The sequence below is a fragment of the Salvia splendens genome, chromosome 1, assembly GCF_004379255.2.
Source record: "Salvia splendens isolate huo1 chromosome 1, SspV2, whole genome shotgun sequence".
NCBI lineage: Eukaryota > Viridiplantae > Streptophyta > Magnoliopsida > Lamiales > Lamiaceae > Salvia > Salvia splendens.
Genome location: NC_056032.1, coordinates 160,437 through 181,823, shown reverse-complemented (window position 1 = coordinate 181,823; position 21,387 = coordinate 160,437). Strand labels below are relative to the sequence as shown.

Genomic DNA, 21,387 nt, shown 5'->3' with positions numbered 1-21,387 from the left:
TAATAATAAATAAAATAATATAATTATTATCATTTGTAATTAATAATTTATTAAATAATATGTATTATTATTTTTTATAAAAAAAATGATAAGTATATTTTTAGTTTAGTGTTAAAATCAAATATATACTTTCAAATCTTGATATTTTCCAAACACAGGAAAGTAAAGTTATTAGAAATCATATTCACGGGATTCATTTTCCCAGGAATCATTTTCCTTGCCAACTTGACTTTCCTGCCAACCAAACATGGCCATAGGGTTCTTTAGTAACAAGCCTATATATTAGGACAAACACGCGTCGAGGAGCGCGTCCTCGAAGCAAAAGCACCCTGGTGCACGAGAATAGACTCGTCGTTTACTCAGACAGCAGAAAAACCTCGCCACAACTCCACTAGGCAAGGGTTTTTGCTGGTTGCAAGTTTGATTGCTGATTTTTGTCGAAAAAATGGCGTCACCTCCGACGCCGTCCTCGCCTCAGTCGAGTTTCTCTGAACTTCCGGTTGCGGCGATGCGAAATAAGATTGTTGAGAAGATTTTGGAGAATCGCGTAACTTTCATCGTCGGCGAAACCGGCTGTGGTAATTGATTTGACTGTTTTTACTTGCGTTCTTTAGTACGTGGTTGTTGCATTTGTAATCTGTAGATGCTCGTATTTTTCCGAACTACAGTACTTCTGATTTTGATTCTCCCACTGTTTCCAACTGCTGGTTTTCGCTTTCGCTGTTTATTGCGCGACAATTTCATTTGAAACCGGTTCCATGGTTTGTATTCATGATCAGCAAAACTAGCTACGGCAATTGATTTATCGCTTCAACCGCATTTGGTGTCATTTGATATTATGCATTTTAAACTGTTCTATCTGTCATTTGTTTTAAACCGATTTTATTTGCATTCATTTCCCGATTACCTTTGCCAATTTTGGATTTGATAATTCCTTCTCCTTCCGTTCAGTTCTGCAATACTTGTTTTAAAATCGTCCTTTACTTGGCAAGTCACTGCCTATCAAGCTGTTCACTAAATTCTTATACCTTAGACAGCAGCTTTACTGGTACGGAATTGTTGTTGTGCAAAACTGCATAAAACATGATGGCAACATTTCATTGCTTGAATAATGTTATTGTACCATTGATTTGATTTGACTTGGTCAGGCCATTCACCTGGATGAACTGTAGTGTGGTGCGGAGTGGATGGCACAAGTTTTAAAAATATTGGGAGATGCATTTTAAGTGGAGATGAGTCTCAAGCAGTATTGAATGTTGGATACGTATTGGTTAGTGGTTTGTTGAGCCCACGAAAATTAAAGAACGTGCAGGGTTTATTTTGTAAATACTGATATAAGGAGTTATTATGTCTTAAAACAGAAGTACCACACTCTTGGTGTATAGATGAAAATGTCATAAGACCCCACTCTTTGTGGATGGAGGGAGTACCACTTTTCGGATCATGTGGAAACTGTAAATCAATTATTCTATAATAGTAGTCATTTGATTACATGACAAAGATTGGTAAATGTGTTTTGGCAATTATTTTCTATGTATGTACGTATAGATTGTTTCATTAGTAGACTTTTATGAGCCGTGTGGTTTCCTAGAAATAGAATTTTTCTTCATCCTAGTTTTGTCTACTTGCATTATTTTCAAATTTCCATAATGGTCTTACACATGGATATTGATTCCTCTTGTTGTCTACTTAAAATCAACTGCTTATATTATGATATTTTTTTTTCCTCAATTTCAAGGAAAGAGCTCCCAGATCCCACAATTCCTACTAGACGAAAATATAGAGCCCATACTTTGCACACAACCGAGGAGATTTGCTGTTGTAGCTGTTGCTAGGATGGTAGCAAAGGCCCGCAATTGTGAAATAGGTGGAGAGGTCGGGTACCACATTGGTCACTCACGGGTCTTCTCAGCTAGGTACTTTTGTTGTTAATGTTTCTGCAGCGATAATTTGTAAGTCCTCCAAAGGCTATTATGTAATCATATTTCATTAATTTGGGGCCTCTTGGGAGTCAACTTCCCTCGATCACAAGGAAAGTGTTTCTGCATATGCAATGCCCAAAGCACCATGCTTGGATACTTGGTGATCTTCATGATCTGTTTCAATTTCATGATTGTAGGACTTCAAATTTATTTATTAAACAGGTTTCTTTAATTTCCATGTATAGGCATTAGATTAGTAAGCTTTAGTAAGGGGAAACGAATGCTCCCTCTGTCAGCAAAATGTTGTCCACATTTGAATCGACGCGGGTTTTAAGAAATGTGAAAAAAGTGAGTGGAATGTGAGTTCCACATTTATATATTAGTTTTATAATAGAATGTGAGTGTAAAGAGTTAGTGGAAAGGAGACTCCATTTACCAAAATTGAAAAAAAGCAAAGTGGGCAACATTTTGCGAATGAACCGAAATGGCAAAAGTGGACAACATTTCACGGACGGAGGGAGTATTAGATTATATGACTTAGTTTGATCTTTTAATGTCATTTCCTTCTTAATTAGGTCTCATATTACGCGTCATATCATGAGGCGGCTTAGGGTGGAATTGACAAGTCATTGGGAGAATGATTCTGAAAAGTATACTGCGAATTTTGGCTGAGAGTTGATTAATGAATATTAGTTTTGCATTGTTACTCGAGCTATAAATTGACTTTGAATAGCAATTACACTCTTGAAGAAATTAAAGTAGAAATAATACAACAATTTTTTGGTTTTTAACTTTAACGGTCCGCATTATCTCATATGTGGTGCCGCAAATATCTCATAATGGTGGTTCAAGTTCGATCTGATTTTAGGCTTTTCCTCCTCTGCATATCACTCTTGCATGGTTGATATCAAGGCTTAGTGTGCCTTATGATACTTAAATCAATGAAACACTAAACCAGGGTACTGAACACCTCATGTTTAAATGTCTCTTTCCTCTTTGTGCCTGCCTTAGGATGTAGGGTATTGTTACCCTTTTTATTATATTGCAACAGCTTATCCTCTAACCCATCTTCTTGGTTCTGAATGTCGGTCTAATCATTTATCATCAATCAGGGTCTTTCCCTGTTCTTTCTGCTTACTATTATTGAACTTAAAGTCCTTGTGTCGTTTCTTATTTGTCTGTACTCTGTAATTATTAATCACCGTCTATGCTGCTTTATTCAGCCGCTGTTATTGTTTTCTGACTAGATATATTTTCTCTTTCAGCTCCAAAATTGTTTTTAAAACAGCTGGGGTTTTGTTGGACGAGATGCGAGAGAAGGGATTCAAAGCCCTTAGATACAAAGTTATTGTTCTTGATGAAGTGCATGAAAGATCAGTGGAGTCTGATCTTGTTCTTGTTTGCATAAAGCAGTTTTTACTTAGAAACAAAGACTTAAGGTTAGCAGCTTTTTTCATTTAACTATCACTCATTGTTATCCTAATATATACAGCTCTATACAAAAGCCAACATGATAGTGAACCTTGATATGATTGATTCCTTCATGTCGTTTGTAGGGTGGTTTTGATGTCTGCCACTGCAGACATTTCAAGATATCGCAGATACTTTGGGGATCTTGGTAGGGATGAAAGATTAGAAGTTTTGGCAATCCCAAGCACTGAGATGACCACCATATTCCAAAGAGAAGTATTGTACCTTGAACAGGTATCACTACTAGAGTTTATTGGGTTTTCTGTCAACATGCTGGTCATTTTCAGTTGAAATTTCCCGGCATCGTAGGTTCATAATTATAATAGATTTTCATACTTTTCCTTCTTGCCAAATATTGTTATTTTCTGTTTTTTGTCTTTTTACTCCCCAAACAGTGGACAAAATCTTTTCTATATATTACTTTCTATATTTCAATGTTATGCCGATTTTGTGATCAGAAGCAGCTATTATGCTATTAAAAGTCTCTCTGTGTTGATAGATAAGTGAGCTTCTTGGAATGGAAAGTGAGAATCTTTCTTTGAAATACTGTTCCGCGCCAAGCCCGAAAATGGCCCAAGCTGATCTGAATCCTGAAGTGCACAAGCTTATCCATGATTTGGTGCTTCACATTCACAAAAATGAACCAGATATAGGGAAGAGTATTTTGGTTTTTCTTCCAACATACTATGCACTGGAGCAGCAGTGGTTTCTCCTGAAACCCTTTGCGGAGTCCTTTAAAGTTCACATTTTGCATCGTAGTATTGATACTGACCAAGCGCTCAAAGCGATGAGAATCTGGAAGTCCCATCGCAAGGTAATATCTGTTCTATGTCCCATTGCAAGGTAATGTTTGTGGATGATGATAAACAAATACACATTGTTCAAAGCCAAGACGTCTCTGCAATATTATCTCAGAAATTTATAAACTTAAATGTTCTAATTTTAGCTGAAACATCACTGTTGATGCAGGTAATCCTAGCCACAAACATTGCAGAGTCTTCAGTCACAATTCCCAAAGTAGGATATGTCATAGACTCCTGTCGTTCTTTGCAAGTATTCTGGGACGATAGTAGGAAAACTGATTCAGCAGGGCTTGTTTGGGTTTCAAAATCTCAGGTATAGTGACCTATGTATGGTTCATCTCATGTTTGCTTGGTGGTATTTGTTGACACTTATTTTTGCATGCCATAGGCTGAACAACGCAGAGGGAGAACTGGTCGGACTTGTGATGGCATTGTGTATCGGATCGTGACTGGTTCCTTCTATGGCCAACTGGATGACTATGAATCTCCAGCAATTCTGAACTTATCATTACGAATGCAAGTCCTTCTCTTATGCTGTGCTGAATCTAAAGCTATTAACGAACCTAAAGGTGATTACCTTTTAGATTGAACTTCTTTATCTCTGAGAAGATGATAATTGTTTTACAACCTTTCTCATTGACTTCCAATATCATGAAACAGAGTCAAAGTGTGAGGCAACTTGCAGATATGGGTTTTGAGTGATAGATGATAAAATTTGCTAATAATGGATCACCTTTTACACTATGTTGTGCCACGCTTGTATTCCTCATGTGTTTTACCATCTTATATTACCTTAAAGTTTTGTGTCCGTTGTCAATTCAATGTCTCACATTGATTGAATGGGAAGAATGCTTTTATCTTATATCCCAGTCATGCTTGCCAAATATGACAGATATATGTATTGTTTTATTAGTGTTGTTACAGAAGGCCATGGATCCTCCAGAGCCTTTTATTGTTGAGGACGCACTAGAATTGCTGGTTCACATGGGTGCATTGGAGAAGTCATCTTCTAGGGGACGTTATGAGCCTACCTATTATGGACGCCTGCTAGCCAGCTTTGCTTTGTCATTTGATGCTTCTGTCCTTGTTCTAAAATTTGCTGATATTGGAATGGTACGTGAAGGCATTCTATTTGGTATATTGCTGGATCAACAGCCTCTGCCTATTCTGCGTCCTTTTGGTCTGGACAATCAGGTATCAGCTGCTTAGTGGTTACTGGTAGAGCTTAGCTTTTGGTTTCTGACCTCCTAGCTATCTCTTATATACTGATTGTGATGCTTTATTTCTTTAGTTTGCGGAATATGCCAATAATTATTATAGTGGAAATAGTAAGATTACTAGCCTTGGTAGGAAGGAGGTGTCATACATGGGCAACTTCTGTGCATTTCAGTTTTGGCAACGTATGTTGAAGGTAATTATTACTCATTTATGTGCTTTGTTGGATTTGAATCATACTAATATTTTCAAATTATTTCATTTTAACCATGTTAGTTCAATGTCTTTCGTATAGGACAAGTTCCGGGTTAAATACCTCATGAACATCGTTAAGTCAGATGAAGCAGTAGATGTGGAACTTCAGAGTGAAGAAGAGTGGTGTTCATTTCACAACCTTGTCCTACCTGCTCTCAATCTTGTTAATGAGACGTGTAAGATTCTTCATAGCTCCATGACACCTGGTTTTCATTTGCTTTATCCCGAAAATGTTGTTTGCAGATCACGATATCCTGAATTTGGTGCACCGTTTTCGACCCAAGTTTCTGGCGATGTCTAACAGTATACCAATTCATTTTGACCCCTTTGACTTTCATCATTCCTGTAATCTCAAATTCGTTGAGAGCAAGGAAGCCAATGCTTTGATAGTGAAGGATGAAGAGCTTGAGCATGATAATGTAACAATGAAATGCGGTGCTGTTCCCTTTGTTGGACCTTATGACTTTCATGCAGAAGAGGTGGCGAGAAAGTTTGAATCTATAGTCAAAGAGGTAAAATACAATTTGGTTTTCCACATGTAGCTTTTTGCGACATAAAGATGACCCCTTCTTAAATTTCCGTGCTAAATATAGATGAGAATCAAGCTTACTGAAGATGTATCAAGAGAACAGAATACGTTGACCTACGATAATGGACCATACACTGCTGGGGGTGCAGCACTGTGTAGATATTTTGTCAATGGCTTGTGCAACAGGGGTATCCAATGCCCGTTTTCTCATTCACTTCAAGCGAAAAGACCCATATGCAAATTCGTTTTCTCATTGCAGGTATATGCTCCAGCCTTTGCTGCAAATGCATTTACCTTAAATTTGTTGTCTTTAGCCTATAATGAATTAATGAAGTCTCCACATATGATTGGCACCAATCTCTAATAACTGCTGTGAATATAACTTTCTGACAAGTGGTCTGATGCAGAGCATTTAATGATCTTAGGTTTTGAAAGAGCAAGGCATTTTGCTACTTTCTTCTATCATTCTAAGTTCTCTTCTTGGTAATAGGAACCTTATCCAGCTTCCTTCCTTTTTCCCTTTTCACTTTCACATAAAAGATGATGACTTGCTATAAAAGCTGTTGGAGCCGGTGAATGATGTCTGCAGCTGTTAACAACAGCCTGAAGAAACTTCATCTTGAACAATTCGTGGACCACGAATCCAAACTAATTAGTAATCCTCTTTCCCTCCATGCGCCTGACCTCTGTAAGATGTCTAGCTGGTGAACTTGGGCAAGAAGGTAAAAGGGAGTTATTTATGGAAAGTGATGACATCTCATCCTTTTGATGTATCTATCTAGTGAGATTGGTAATACATAGAAATATGTGTGTGTATATGTAATACTATGATGTAGTATAAGATAAGCACCAAACCTAAGAGAAGCAACCATTTAGTCTATACAGTAGTAAACTATTTCAGGATTTTCATGGTATTCTAAGTTGAAAATAAATTTTGTTTCACTTAATAGTTTGCTTTTCCATAAAATTTCCTACTTCGGAACTCTATCATTCCTGCTATTGCATTTGATGAGTAGGACATCTTTGCAGGGGTGCCGTTATGCGGATTCATGTTTCTATTCTCACGATGCTGATTCCATAACTATTTCTTCTAGTCAATCGAGTTTGTGTCTCCCAGAAGATGAAGATGTCAGTAAAGAGTTCCTTCTGCAATTCTTCCCTTCATCTTCTGATGAATGTGTGCTACTATTAGATGACATTAAACTTCATTTTTCTTCATACTTTGCTCAACTATACAATCGTTCCTCTATAATATCCACCACTTCCGAGACTGATCCCTTCCCTATCGATTCACCGATGAAAAGCATAAAGGTTCTGTGGGGACTTAGCCACCCGTGCGAAACGATCATATCTACAGAAGCAAACAATCTGATTCCGTGGAGTAAAGTCAAATGTGTGCTCTGGTTTCCTAGATTTGGTCCTGAATATGGGGAAGGACACCTGAAGAAACTGGTACAAACTTTTTTCAGTTATCTAGCCATCCGGATTTTGGCAGATGACCTGAAGGAAGTGCATGTTATCCTGACCATGAACAATATGAGATTTTCAAACTTAGAGGTAATTGAAATGAGCATTTGGTTGAGTCCTTACATATGGAGGTCAGGCACTATCAGTCTTACATTTGGGTCTTATTTGATGTGTATATATTGAGTGTTTCAATGTTGTATCAGGTGGAAAAACTGGCTAGGGAAAGCTTTTTCTTTCTTAAAGCATCAGTTGGGTTTGATGAATCAAGCTTCGGGGAGTTGTTTGATGAGGTTACCACGAAAAAGTCGATGTTGGTATCAAAGCCCATCTCTTACGTTTTTGAACTGTACCCACCCTCGGACATACAGTTTGGTGACTTTAAAGCTTTACTCTGCCAGCAGCTACATGGTGATAAACTGTAAGTAGTTTCATTTTTAACTGTGGCAGATTGTTTCACAGAGGTTATCCGGTGATAGATACTTTTATAAAAAAAATGTGTATATACTCATGCGGCATTACTGGCAGTGTTTAACTTGTCCTGGTTTCCGCTGGAGAAGAGACATATTTCTGGGTTTTGATATCCATTTCGACACAGGAGGCAGAGAGATACTATAACTAACTTTTATGTTGTCTTTTTGTGAATGGCTTTATTTCATTTCCTATTCCTATTCCTATTCCTATTCCTATTCCTATTCCTATTCCTATTCCTATTCCTATTCCTATTCAGTCGTAATACTATCATGGTACCAAAAGAGTGGCTGGTCCCACCCTCAGTCGACAAATCTAATCAAGGATTTTGTGACAACGACTATTTTCCGGCATTTGATATCAAGTCGTTTGGCAGAATTAAGTCTGAGCTCATCTTCATCATTTTGAGTTCGCTGTACAACTATTAATACTATAATGATGGGAACAATACTTCATCAACGATAATTAGTGCTTCAACTTTTTCTAATTAAAAATTAATAAATAAAATGACAAATCACCTGTTTAGTTGCCTTCTCTTTTTCCATAAATTAATTCATTTGTATTTTTTTAAATATTTTATTTTCTCTATTATTTTAGTTTTCACACCTTTTTGCTTTATTATTTTTCTAATAAATTCAGTAAACATTATTGTCCCACAATAAGAGTTCTTTTTTTGCTATTTTCGGTCAATTTTTTTTATTTTTACACATTCATTAATTCATTTTATTTATATTATAAAATTAATATATAAAATATGACTCATATTTTATTAATTTTTCACTAACTTTTTTTATTACATTTTTTTAAAACTCGTGACAAGTAAAAAGAAGTATTCTAAATTTCTAATATTATAGGGTGGGGGGAGTTGTATTTTCTACTCCAAATTAGTATATTATTGGTTTAGTAAAATACAGGCTATAAACTAAATTTGCATTATAAATAAACTTTTTCGAAATATAACTAGTCATACTATTAGCCAAAACATGTTTATTTGCACTAGGAACTTTTAGCAACAAGAGGGGAGATCGGCCGGTAACTTGTGCTTGCTAGCCTTGAAATGCGATAAAAAAATCCCGTCACCTTATTTATAGGAGTAATATTTATTTTTAATCGAATATATAATGCAAATAAGGAAATGACTAATCACTGGCGATGAATATATATATATATATATATATATATATATATAGTTGTGATCATATGATAACCCCTAAATCACGTAATAACTCTATAATCAAATCTGAACCACACATATTTTCTAATCTTGTGGTTGAGATTCAAACTTAAATTTACTACATAAAAAAGTCGCAGAGGCTAAATATGTCATTTCCCTCATTTAATTTCTGAATTTCGCTCCATTCTTTCACTATCTCTCAGTTCGATTCTCTCTTCTCAGCGATTTTGTTTCCATATTTCTCGCCTATTTTATTTACATAGGCTCCAGATTTTCTTCCGATTTGGTTTATTATTCCATAATCTCCAGATTTTGTTTCCATATTTCTCGCATAATTGTGACCGGGAAGATATTTACAATTTTGCATATAAGTTGATAAAATGATACTTTAACCTGACAAAATGACATATTATGCATTGCCGATTATGTGTTAACATGATACTTTTGGCTTATAAATGTTAGGTTTACTGCATAGAATGATAGTTTTGCCTGATAGAATGATACTCTGAGTTGATAAAATGATAGTTTTGCCGGATAGAATGACACTCTGAGTTGATAAAATGATAGTTTTACTGATTTGTAGGTATGTACATTCCTGTTTGTGATGATGCTTTGAAGCCAATGATTGGTATGAAATTAAATACATTAGTAGAAGCAGTTGATTTCTATCACTGGTATCATTTTATCATTTGAAACTATCATTTTATCCCCTGAAACTATCATTTTATAATTTAAAACAATAATTCATCATGGAATAAGGCATGAATTGATGATACAAAACCAAGTATGAAGTAAATTCAAAGTAAATTCATCATGCTGTCATATGTAACTCTAAATCTACACTAAAAAACTATAGAATCTAAAAAAAACGAGAATCTCTGGCAAAATGATAAAATCGAGCAAAAACAAAAGTGAAATAAGTAATAAACTTAATCCAGCCTTCCTTCGATGATGCTTGAGCGTTTTCCTTCGACACATTCCAGAATTTGGATGATTTTTCCTTCGAAACTGAAGAAGCAAGGGTTTGAAATGCGATTCGGAGGGTTTGAGTGTGAGAGAAATTGAATGCAGTGTTTAATTCACGTTTTCTTCTTACCCGCCCAATTTTATAACTAAATGACAATTTTGCCCTTAATATATCCGAAATATGATAGTTTTATTTGATAAAATGGTAGTTTTGTTAGATTAAATCCAGACCACATATTTTTAAAATGTGTGGTGGAGATTTAGTTATAGGGTTATCACACATATTGGAGTTATCATTATAATGCACCCCTATTTATATATATATATATATATATATATATATATATATATATATATATAGGGGAGCATTATTCTCCTTTTCATCCCTAAGATCATTTTCTCTTCTTAATATTACGCGTTAGATCTTATGCATCAACGAATCAGATTGATTCTACAAATCTAGTTCCGCGTTGCATTATAGAAGGTGTCGTTATGCATTACAGGGGTAATATAGACATTCGGCAGAAAATGAACCACCATATTTTGTTAATTGCGAATTTTGAGGGATTTGAAACAATCCGTCTATTCATCTTTTCTCATTCGTTAATCACACATCCGAAACCACTCCCTCCACTCTCTCCACTACCGAAAACCCTAGATCTCACTCCCCTTCGCCTTGTGTGAAGAATTAACAGCAATCTACCACGCGTTCGGCGACAACTAGCCACCGGCGCTAACATCTGCTCCAAAACACCGATACCTTTCGACTAGGTAGTTTTGAAAAGGGATTCCGGTATTTTTGTTTCGTGATTTTGCAGACACGAATAGTTATAATTGAAACTTTGAATATGTCGAGGATCATAAATTTCAGACATAACTTGTTGTTTATTTATGGTTTTCTCTGAATCTGTCGTCTACACATTGGGTTCGGTTAAATAGTCATGAATCCCAGTATATTATGTTTTTTGTTTTCTGCCAGATCCAAAATGCCTAAGAGAGGCATACCGCTCTCTCAAGTATCAGAGGCTGCAGGTAAAATTTGCGTCAAACCTTATGCAATTCAATATCTTATTTGTTGATTGTGTGAAAGGGTATTAGCAACTCGGTTGATTCTGCATTATCCATGTTTTGTGGTGTGGTGACTAAAACAGGAAATAGTTCATATGTGCATTTTTTAGTATAGACTATGCATTATGGACCATAATTTATGCATTATGTGTACTAAATTTAGCATCACTCGGGATATTGGGAGTGTTGTAATATATGCTCAGTTAGGATTCATTTTTTTATTATGTTGTGTGGGCAATGCATTGTGCAAATGTAATCTTACATTTTTTTAGTATGGGCTACATTATATGCATGTTATTATTTATATAGTTTAATACATTTTGTGTGTAACTCCTGTGCATTTTCATTTTGAGAAGATGCATTATCAGTTCCTATGTGCATATTTTAGTATAGACAATGCATTATGGAACATAATTTATGCATTATGGTTACAAAAATATGCATTAGGTAGGGTATTGGATGTGCATTTTTTAGTATAGACTATGCATTTTGGAACATAATTTATCCATTATGTGTACTAAATTTTGCATCACTCGGGATATTGGGAGTGTTGTAATATATGTTCAGTCAGGATGCGTTTTTTTGTATTATATTGAGTGGGCAATGCATTGTGCAACTGTAATCTTGCAATTTTTTGAAGTATTGTCTGCATTATATGCATGGTATTATTTATATAGTTTAATACATTTTGTGTGTAACCCCTGTGCATTTTCATTTTGAGAAGATGCATTATCAGTTCCTATGTGCATATTTTCGTATAGACAATGCATTATGGAACATAATTTATGCATTATGGTTACAAAAATATGCATTAGGTAGGGTATTGGATGTGCATTTTTTAGTATAGACTATGCATTTTGGAACATAATTTATGCATTATGTGTACTAAATTTTGCATCACTCGGGATATTGGGTGTGTTGTAATATATGCTCAGTCAGGATGTGTTTTTTGTATTATATTGAGTGGGCAATGCATTGTGCAACTGTAATCTTGCAATTTTTTGTAGTATTGTCTGCATTATATGCATGATATTATTTATATAGTTTAATACATTTTGTGTGTAACCCCAGTGCATTTTCATTTTGAGAAGATGCATTATCAGTTCATATGTGCATATTTTAGTATAGTCAATGCATTATGTTTACAAAAATATGCATTAGGTAGGGAGGGTATTGGATGTGTTGTAATATATGATCAGTCAGGATGAACTTTTTTTGTTATGTTGTGTGAGCAATGCATTGTGGAACTGTAATAGTGCATTTATTTGTAGACTTGTCTGCATTATATGAGTGTTATTATGTATATAGTTTAATAAATTTTGTGTGTAACACATGTGCATTTTCATGTTGAAACAATGCATTGTTTGTAATATTTAATGCATTATTAGGTTGTGTTATTCATTAATTCATATGATATATGCATTAATATGTAAACATCTGTAAGCATTTTGTAGTCTACTTTATTGAAAACGTTATGATAGATTACTTTGTTTGTTCAATTTCAGAGAAGCGTCTAAGAACAGAAATCGACGATGCAGTAGATGATGTTATTCCAGTTGCGTTGGCTAAGAAGTTGAGGGATAGGTTGGCAGAGGGTGTCCCTAGTACGTCCGCAGGTGATGGTGAACAAAAACAGATTAAGGGACGAAAGAGTGATCGTCTGTACTGTAGGCGAACATTCAGCCGAACAGTATGTGAATGATGTTTATTCAAATTGCATTTATTTTAAACGCGGTTTACGTTAATTTGCAATCCAGTGTGTATTATTTTATTTATCTATGTAGATGTACGATTAACTCTCATAATCCTGAACATAAACCACATAATGTACAAATCCTTGTGCATAATGCAATGCCTACACTAAATAATGCATTTGTATATTATACACTAAATATATTAATCCATATACAGAATTCGACTCAATATGTTGTGCATCATATATGCATATAATGGCATTATTTATAAAAGATTATGCATTATTAAACTTTGTGTGTGTATTTGGGTGAATTGGTTTTGTGGTAAGTCACATGGATTAAATTTTATAGTTTATGTCGTTAACTTGCGTTTGGGATATTAAATTATATAGCAACCTATGTCAGCACGTATCAACTTAAAAATTAGTGTGCATTATTTTAATTGACTACATAGGTTTACTGTTAACTCTCATAATGCTAAATGTACACCCCATAATGTATAAAGCATTGTACATAATGCAATTTCTGCATCATATAATGCACTTATATATTATACACTAAGTATATTAAGCCATATACAGAAAACGACTAAAAATGCTTTGCATCATATCTTTATATAATTGCATTATTTGCAATAGATCATATCTTTATATCAGCGGGCTCTCGGGAAAGAGAGATTGAGTTAAACTAATGCTTATTAATAGAGTAAGTGACCAGTTTAAAATCTACTAACAAACCAAAAAATGGTTCTCAAAAAGCAAGTAAACCTTGAATTTCTATTACAACCATTCGACTAACGAGAAATATATGACCAAAAAAAGAACAGTGTTGTCAAGTTCTTCGACGCAACCTACGAATGCACGTAACACCTCGATGTCGAACTCAAACCGTCTAAGAAACCCATAAAACATCGAAATCGCCTGCTTAGACACAGTTTGCCTATCGTCAACGGAGGAATGGGTAAGCAGGGGATCCTGAAACTCCCCATGTACAGCCTTGGCTAAGGGAGTCTTCATCCATCGGCTTTCACAGTATTTCTCCAGAATTTTTTTCACCCTTCCTCATCGCTTGTTTGCGCGTATCAAATCCAACTACGCGGGCATATATCTCGTAAAAAGTGAAAGTAAATTCCAATGAATGGAATTTCTGACCAACCACATGCTTCAGCTCGGGAGAACATTCAGGTATAACAACCACTGTACAGAATAGGAAAAAAAAATGGGTCAGCATAAAAGTACAACGTTGCCATGTAATATGCTGACAATTAATGCACGATTTTCATAAATTTATTCGGTAAAATATTTAAATTGGACAATTACGTGATTTATGTATATGTCAAACGCACGCTATTCTTAAACGTTGTTTTTAATGTGTACATACTATACCCTACCCAAAACAAGAAACGTGTGCCAAATATCAAAACTACTAACCGATATTTAAGCCCTAGAGGAACGACGAATACTAGCGGTCCTATATTTATTCGTACATCCTATACATTGCAAATAACATATTATGCATTATACAGACAATATAATCCATTACGCGTATTCAATTGGTGCATCATTGGTACCAACTTTATTCAGTATACTATGTACATTGGAAACTTACGTGATTTAGTTATAGGTCAAACACAAGCTATTCTTAAACGTTGTTATCAATGTGTACGTACTATACCCTAGCCCCTAGGCTTATTAAACCCTTGGGGAAACAAGAAACATGTGCCAACATCAATACTACAACCCAATACTTATACCCTATACATTGCCGCTCACGTATTATGCATTATATAGTCAAAAAAATTCTTTATACTTCATCATTTTGTGCATTACATGTATCGTTTTAAACTACTACCCTAGATAAGCCGAGAGCGAAACCCTGAAGGAATGTTTCATAATCGCGGTCGCTCATTATTTACTCTATCCTGTACATGGCATTTCATATATTACGCATTGTATAGTCTATATAATTCATTATACATTACTATTTGGTGTATTGTTAGTATAAAATTACAGTACTACACTAGCAACGCCGTTATCTACACCCACAAGTACTGATACATACTAACGGGCCATCATCATGGTTTTGTCTCTCACCCTATACTAAATCAGCAATCCCCCAAAATTGGGCAACCACAGGCCATAACAAGAACCTATCGGACAACAATTGAAACCTGGGCAAAAATTTTTTCGCAATATAGAACAATACACGAAATACGTGATCAACAAGTATCGGGTTAAAAAAACGGATCTGAATTGGTATTCATACCGCCGATTGATACACAAATACACGCATACGAATAAAAAAGAATTGAATTACCTTCCATTATTGAGAGAAAAACGATTGCAACAACGCCAGCGAACCAAGATCGAAAAACCTAGTATCCGACAACCGAGAGTCGACAATTGCAACGTCGAAAATACTAACATAAAAAATTGCAACGATGGAAGACGGAAAAAATTGATTCTGGAACGCGTGGGAATACTGAAAAAACCGTAAGATCTTCCAGGGAGGATTTCATGGAAATTTCCATAACCACCAACATATTATTTCCCTAATATGCCCTTACACGAATTAAAATTGATTAAAATGTAATATTTAAGTTCAATATTTTCGGCCTTAGGATGATGAAAATAGACGGTTGAGATCAAGAAGGAAAGAAGAGGAAATATGAGAAAAGCAAATGAATACATCCCTATATAGATATATATGAAATTTCCAAGTTTACTAAGAAAATGAAGGATTGGAAACTAGTACTGTAGTTAAATTGGAAAGAGATTTGTTTTGAAATAGGACATCCCTTTATTTGTGCATCTGTAACTGTAATCAAACAATTGATTTGCAATCAAAACAAATTAATTTGGTTAACCGTTACTATTTTTTCAAAGTAAAACGCAATAATAAATCAAATATAATACCAACATTAACATAATTTCTACTCATAAAACTTGTTTACGCTCTCAATAAAAGGATTCCATTGGAAATCAAAGTATAACAAAAAAATTTGAAATCCACAAAAGTAAATACTACTCCACAAAAGATGTCTTACTTGGCCATAATCTTTGTTTGTCTAGCAATATTAAGCCAATGCCAAGCTGATTTGATAGGTGATTTTTGCACCAGATCCAGCAATCCCTCTGTATGCGGTCAAGTTATAAGATTTGACCCTCGGTCAAATGGAGCAGATGCTCGAGGACTGGCTGAGATCGCACTTGAAAATGCAGTATCGGACACACAAGCCTCGATAGACGTGGCCAAGACGGTGTCCAATCCTAGTAACAAAGGGATAATCGACACATGCATTGAGGTATTCGGCGATGCTTTGGACACACTGAATCAGTGCAAGTTGTTGATACCGAAGCAAGATAGGAGTAGCATCAGTTCACTAAGAACCAAAGGATCAGCAGCTCTAACTGATGTTAATACATGCAACGATGAATTTGGAGCAAACGAGCCACCTCAATTGACACAAGCCAGTGCTAGGGTAGGGCCTATACATTTGTTCAATTGCTTCTCATTATTGCTAATACTTTGCAATAGCCAATTCATTGCAAGAATATGCTTGTGTTGTGTGCTTAGTATGGCCACTTATTTATTTCCACTTTGAGATTATATAACAAGTGATTTGGCATGACAAATGCGTATCGTCGAGTAATATTTTTTTTACCGTTACTGATATATCAAATCAAATAAATGATAGAAACCTCATTTCCTTGTACTTTCTTTCACCTGTTTGAATATCAAACCTCACTTGCGTATACTTTCAGATTTAAAGTATTCTATACTTTCAGAAAAGAATGTATTCTAGAAAACCAATACAGTACTAATTTAATCTTGTTTTTTTAACCATAGTCGACCCATTTTGAATACCATCCGCATGCATCGAATATATACTTGAATCAAGTTAAATATGAGATGTAACGAGATAATGAACCGATAAAATCATACCAACAAATCCAACCAGCAAGTTTTACAATGCGAGTCAACCTCAGAAAAACTTCCTTATGATACCAGTCAAATAAACATCCATATTTTGTTTACAATCCAGTAAACTGCACAGCTGCAAACATTACTGTCTCAATCTAGCGTAGGCATGGTAATCATCAATGACAGCTTGAGCTGAATGAGCTCCATTGCATTGTGGAGAAGAGTAGCTGCCTGTGCCAAATGTCTACATAAAACTGAGTGGCAAACCAATCGCACCAGAAACACAATTGGTAGAAATGAGCGCACATCCAAATACACAGGAGTGGGTAGAGCAGAGAATTTCATAGAAAATGAATATCAAATGAAGAAAACTGGACTGGGAATGGAAGATGTAAAAGTAATATAAGAGTCATGTTGACTTGCTTTGCTTGCCTCTATGGACTTCTTGAAGATTAAGCATCATACAGATTTTGAGTCTTTAACTAACTGAAAAAATGTACAAGACAGCCCAGTAATACCAGCGACTTGTTTCCAGTTCCGGGTTCCAGCACCAAAAGCTGCCCCAGCAACAACACCAGCTGACAAAGTATTAATCTACAATCATTTCAAAAGAATAATGGTTACAAAATTCCATTCATCAGCATCGTCTACGGGCCATGAGTTGTCCACTAACCCCTACCGAGATGGTCAGATGCCAGATAAAATGGACCTTCTACACTCAATTTGACAACTGTGACTTTTCTCAATCATCATGCTAATTGGTTGAGAACTACAAACTTGTACTATTTGATCTACTACATTCATTGTCATACTCTTCTACATGGAATCCCATATCATAAAGTGAAAAAAAGCAAGTATATATCGACTAACCCAGTCATTCCGGCGCCGATATCTTTGTATTCCACAGTGAGAAAAAGAAAATATTGCAGCAAATAGTCCTAGAATTATGAGAAACAGTAGAAACAAATAAACATTAAACGTTCTCAATATTGGTCAGTGAGATTTTAGCAAATAAAATAATGATATATCCAAAAGTTGAACATAACTCTTCAAAGGTGTCTACTTAGCAATTGTTTGAAGTAAACAGAGTGATCTGTTGACATAAATAGACAGGGTGATTATTTACCGCAATAAAACCCGCACTTGCCAACAGTCTTGGCCTGCCAACAGAATCATAGAGCATGAAATATTAGATTAACAGAAATCACAAATAACCGTAAAAGTTGAAATCTATAAAGATAAGTGCCAACGAAGCTTACAATGTGCGATGCTCGGTAGCTTCCAGATAGACCTACAAGTATTCCCAAATCAACATAAGCCCAAAATTCGTAATAGAATGTTAAGAATTGAAATCAAGTTCCAATTTAAACAGTGAAACAGTACAATGAACACAAAGCTCAAATAATTATTTCTTTCACCTAGCAAATGCATACTCGCCCTATTTCTACATTCACTTGAAAAAAGCGGACAAAAATTCATAAAATTTATATACGCCGTTGAGAAGTAACAATGAAATACTAGTATGAAACTAGACATGATTCCGCTCATCAACTCCCCCAAACACCTTACACAAAAACAAACAAAGAGCAACTGCAAAAGAAGAAGTCAAATTTACCTAGTCTTTTAGCATCAAAAGGGCCATAGCAAGCACCCCAGATAGCTCCAGCCTGGAATAAAGTTTGTTCGTTTTACACAAAAAAAAAAGAAAAAAACAGTCGAACCACTCGATCGAGAAAACGCCGATTTAGAATACTTACAGAGCCTAGACGTAATACGGAATCGACTGCGATGGAAGAGCATGGGATGTGAACCACTGGATTCGCCTCCATATTTTGATGGATTAATTAATTAGCTCCAACGGTGATAAGCAGCTTCTTTTCAATCAGCATCCGCCGGGGAAGAGAGGCGCGCCACCGCTGTGTAGTTTAATTTCTTTTACTATAGGAGAGTACCAAATGATTCCTGCTTTTGGATAGTAAATAAATGGGCTGGGTCATATATGGAAGCCCACGGGTAGTCCTATGTCATCCCCCTTGTTGTACGACCCGGTTTAATCAACCCGGGAACCCAACAATACCAAAACCCTAGCTCTCCCTCTTTTATTCTCTCTCTCATCTCGTACACACACGCACAACGCAGTTGGTGGTCGACTCAATAGACGTAAGCTCAACTCCATCTCCAGTAACTACTTTCGCCTCTAATGACATGTATCTAAGCTCGCACGAGCTCAATTTGAAAATTTCTGATTCGGTTGCAGGAAAGCGGCGAAAATGAGCAAAGGTGCGGCGCCGGCGGGAGCCAAAGGTGGGAAGAAGAAGGGAGCGACCTTCGTGATCGATTGCACGAAGCCGGTGGAGGATAAGATTATGGAGATTGCCTCGCTCGAGAAGTTTTTGCAGGAAAGAATCAAGGTCGGCGGAAAAGCCGGCGCTCTCGGGGATTCGGTCACCGTAACTCGTGAGAAAAGCAAGATCACCGTCACTGCCGATTCTGCTTTCTCCAAGAGGTGAACTAATTTTTTCAGTTAAATTTATTATTCGTACTCCTGGTTTTGTTAATAATAATAGTAGATCTCGTAAAGGTTGGAGTTTATGTTGACTGCTTGTACATATATGTCTGCTTTTCTGAATGCAGGATTTAGTGATAGAGCGTAGAGCTTTTCTATGCATATTATGCGAGTAAAAGTTTGAATTCTTAACAGATATCTGTGGCCTAGTGTTTTTATTGGTTGGCCCATTTATGATGCACAAATTTTTTTTATTATTTCCTACTTATGCTTGCTGCTGGCTTGCTCATATTCAAACATGATTAAATATGATGTGGAACAACTTATAATCTGGAGAGATTTTACTATGCAATTAAAAATATAGATATTCGCTAGTGGTAATTTTGATTAATTATAACTGTTATAGAGGGTGGTATATGTTGTTGGGTTGTGCAAGCATCAACTGGTTGAAATCATCTCTAAGTGTTTGTGATCAAGTTTATGAAATGGCCTACTATATTACTAAAGTAGTACTCCATCATCTTGCTTATAGATTTTTCTTATCTGCAACTCATTTACGATGTATAGCCGCTGCACATTGTTCGAAAAAATTATTGGTCAATAAGTATTCAAAAAATTATTGATCAATAAGTACTACTGGTCTTGTGATAAAACAGAGAGATTAAGATGGAGAAGCTATTTAAACAGGAGAACATTAGATTTGGTGTTTGCTTAACCTACTTTGTTTACTTTGTTATGTGACTGTAAGTCGAATGGCCTGTGTATGACATTCCTTGTTTCTCAAATTTTGCACCTTCAGAAATGCATCGCTTGACATTTGGTGTATGAAATTTCTACTTATAATCTTTGTTGGTGCACTTTCAAATGAAAAGGGAGGTGTAAAACTTTTCTGGACCATACAATTTTGGCGTTATAAGTGTATTTCTCTGAATTTAAAGAAGAGTAAAAGGACCCAAAAATGTTCTAGGTGCCTTTGGAAAAAGTGATTATTTTTATTATTATCATTGTTGTTATTGCTGTAGATTATCAAATATAGATATATATTTATATTTAAAAGTAATAGCAGTTGGCATTATAGAGCTGTATATTTTCTATTTTTGCTCCCCTTTGTTTCTCATTTTCTGCCAGTCTCTGTCATTTTCAATGGACTTAGTCTCTTTTTATCTGCAGGTATATTAAGTATTTGACTAAGAAATACTTGAAGAAGCATAATGTTAGAGATTGGCTTCGGGTGATTGCTTCCAACAAAGATCGCAATGTTTATGAACTGCGCTATTTCAACATTGCTGAACAAGAGGGCGAGGAAGAAGATTAAACGAGCAGCTTGGGGTTTCCGATGCTCCACTTTTTGAATCACTTCTTGCTGTTGGTTTTGTCTTTCATCCCAAAGTTTTCTAAATTCCCTAGATTTTGAGCTTGGACTTTAGCTATCTTGTTTTTAAAAAAAACTAGATCCCTTTTTGAAGAAGTGTATTTGTGGTACAGCTGTATTGCCTCTCTCGCTGGAATACTACATTAATTATATTGGGCATTGGCATGCCTTGGCTCATCTACAGATTATGCAGCTTCTGCTCCTACAATGAGCCACTGAGGATTGACAATGTCAGTTACCTCAGTTTCTCATTGCTCGTTTGATTGAATTCTTTGCTTCATCAGTAGAGGTTGTATTGGAGTATTTGTATTTAGGCGTCTCAAGTCCAAGATTGTTTTGCATATATATACGGCCTTCATTGTGAGATGGAGGATATTATGATATGTTTGAGTTTGACTCTATCATGAAACAAGATAATAACTCAAATTCTTCCATTTCCATTTCTCAATTGAAAGAATGCGATGCAACTGCTGGAGAGAAAATTTGAACATACAGCAATCCCCTCTCTTCAAAGTTCAACCTATCCAACGCCTCGACAGTGTTCCCCACATCCA

The 21,387-nt window shown here is 35.7% G+C and overlaps 3 protein-coding genes across 13 annotated transcripts; 2 read left to right on the top strand and 1 right to left on the bottom strand.

The window, feature by feature from the left end:
* Positions 1-324: 324 nt before the first annotated feature.
* LOC121805698 (DExH-box ATP-dependent RNA helicase DExH8-like) lies at positions 325-13,089 on the top strand. 9 transcript variants are annotated; one of them, XM_042205709.1, is made up of 18 exons: positions 441-578; positions 1,149-1,270; positions 1,362-1,454; positions 1,739-1,916; positions 3,188-3,361; positions 3,479-3,626; positions 3,892-4,206; positions 4,362-4,508; positions 4,584-4,764; positions 5,109-5,389; positions 5,487-5,606; positions 5,706-5,841; positions 5,909-6,177; positions 6,259-6,453; positions 7,224-7,751; positions 7,865-8,079; positions 11,249-11,301; positions 12,843-13,089. In XM_042205709.1, exons 4-18 carry the CDS (start codon positions 1,837-1,839, stop codon positions 13,037-13,039), a joined length of 3,039 nt encoding a protein of 1,012 aa, XP_042061643.1. In that variant the 5' UTR covers positions 441-578; positions 1,149-1,270; positions 1,362-1,454; positions 1,739-1,836; the 3' UTR covers positions 13,040-13,089. The 9 variants fall into 9 exon arrangements, with proteins under 9 accessions (XP_042061586.1, XP_042061602.1, XP_042061626.1 ...); XM_042205700.1 differs by lacking the exon at positions 1,362-1,454; XM_042205652.1 differs by lacking the exons at positions 1,149-1,270; positions 1,362-1,454 and having other exon boundaries at positions 325-578.
* Positions 13,090-16,946: 3,857 nt separating this feature from the next.
* LOC121805667 (outer envelope pore protein 16-4, chloroplastic-like) lies at positions 16,947-18,922 on the bottom strand. 2 transcript variants are annotated; one of them, XM_042205617.1, is made up of 7 exons: positions 18,713-18,922; positions 18,571-18,622; positions 18,215-18,246; positions 18,082-18,115; positions 17,826-17,893; positions 17,474-17,549; positions 16,947-17,186 (listed from the first exon to the last, which is right to left on the bottom strand). In XM_042205617.1, the coding sequence occupies exons 1-7, from the start codon at positions 18,782-18,784 to the stop codon at positions 17,098-17,100; spliced, it is 423 nt and encodes a 140-aa protein (XP_042061551.1). In that variant the 5' UTR covers positions 18,785-18,922; the 3' UTR covers positions 16,947-17,097. The 2 variants fall into 2 exon arrangements, with proteins under 2 accessions (XP_042061551.1, XP_042061558.1); XM_042205624.1 differs by having other exon boundaries at positions 16,947-17,549; positions 18,713-18,920.
* Positions 18,923-18,987: 65 nt separating this feature from the next.
* LOC121805683 (60S ribosomal protein L22-2-like) lies at positions 18,988-21,010 on the top strand. Of its 2 annotated transcripts, none has more exons than XM_042205635.1 (3): positions 18,988-19,115; positions 19,213-19,461; positions 20,632-21,010. In XM_042205635.1, exons 2-3 carry the CDS (start codon positions 19,226-19,228, stop codon positions 20,774-20,776), a joined length of 381 nt encoding a protein of 126 aa, XP_042061569.1. In that variant the 5' UTR covers positions 18,988-19,115; positions 19,213-19,225; the 3' UTR covers positions 20,777-21,010. The 2 variants fall into 2 exon arrangements, with proteins under 2 accessions (XP_042061569.1, XP_042061575.1); XM_042205641.1 differs by having other exon boundaries at positions 19,001-19,136.
* The last annotated feature ends 377 nt before the right edge of the window (positions 21,011-21,387 follow it).

What these genes read in the sequence shown, in the direction of transcription:
- LOC121805698 (XM_042205652.1), top strand. Translation starts at nt 446, where the DNA reads ATGGCGTCACCTCCGACGCCGTCCTCGCCTCAGTCGAGTTTCTCTGAA. An exon ending in TCTGGAAGTCCCATCGCAAG is followed by an intron (nt 4,207 to 4,361) that starts GTAATATCTGTT and finishes CTGTTGATGCAG; the next exon opens with GTAATCCTAGCCACAAACAT. An exon ending in CAATCTTGTTAATGAGACGT is followed by an intron (nt 5,842 to 5,908) that starts GTAAGATTCTTC and finishes TGTTGTTTGCAG; the next exon opens with ATCACGATATCCTGAATTTG.
- LOC121805667 (XM_042205617.1), bottom strand. Translation starts at nt 18,784, where the DNA reads ATGGAGGCGAATCCAGTGGTTCACATCCCATGCTCTTCCATCGCAGTC. An exon ending in GCTACCGAGCATCGCACATT is followed by an intron (nt 18,116 to 18,214) that starts GTAAGCTTCGTT and finishes TTCTGTTGGCAG; the next exon opens with GCCAAGACTGTTGGCAAGTG. An exon ending in GAACTGGAAACAAGTCGCTG is followed by an intron (nt 17,187 to 17,473) that starts GTATTACTGGGC and finishes CATTTGGCACAG; the next exon opens with GCAGCTACTCTTCTCCACAA.
- LOC121805683 (XM_042205635.1), top strand. Translation starts at nt 19,226, where the DNA reads ATGAGCAAAGGTGCGGCGCCGGCGGGAGCCAAAGGTGGGAAGAAGAAG. An exon ending in GATTCTGCTTTCTCCAAGAG is followed by an intron (nt 19,462 to 20,631) that starts GTGAACTAATTT and finishes TTTTATCTGCAG; the next exon opens with GTATATTAAGTATTTGACTA.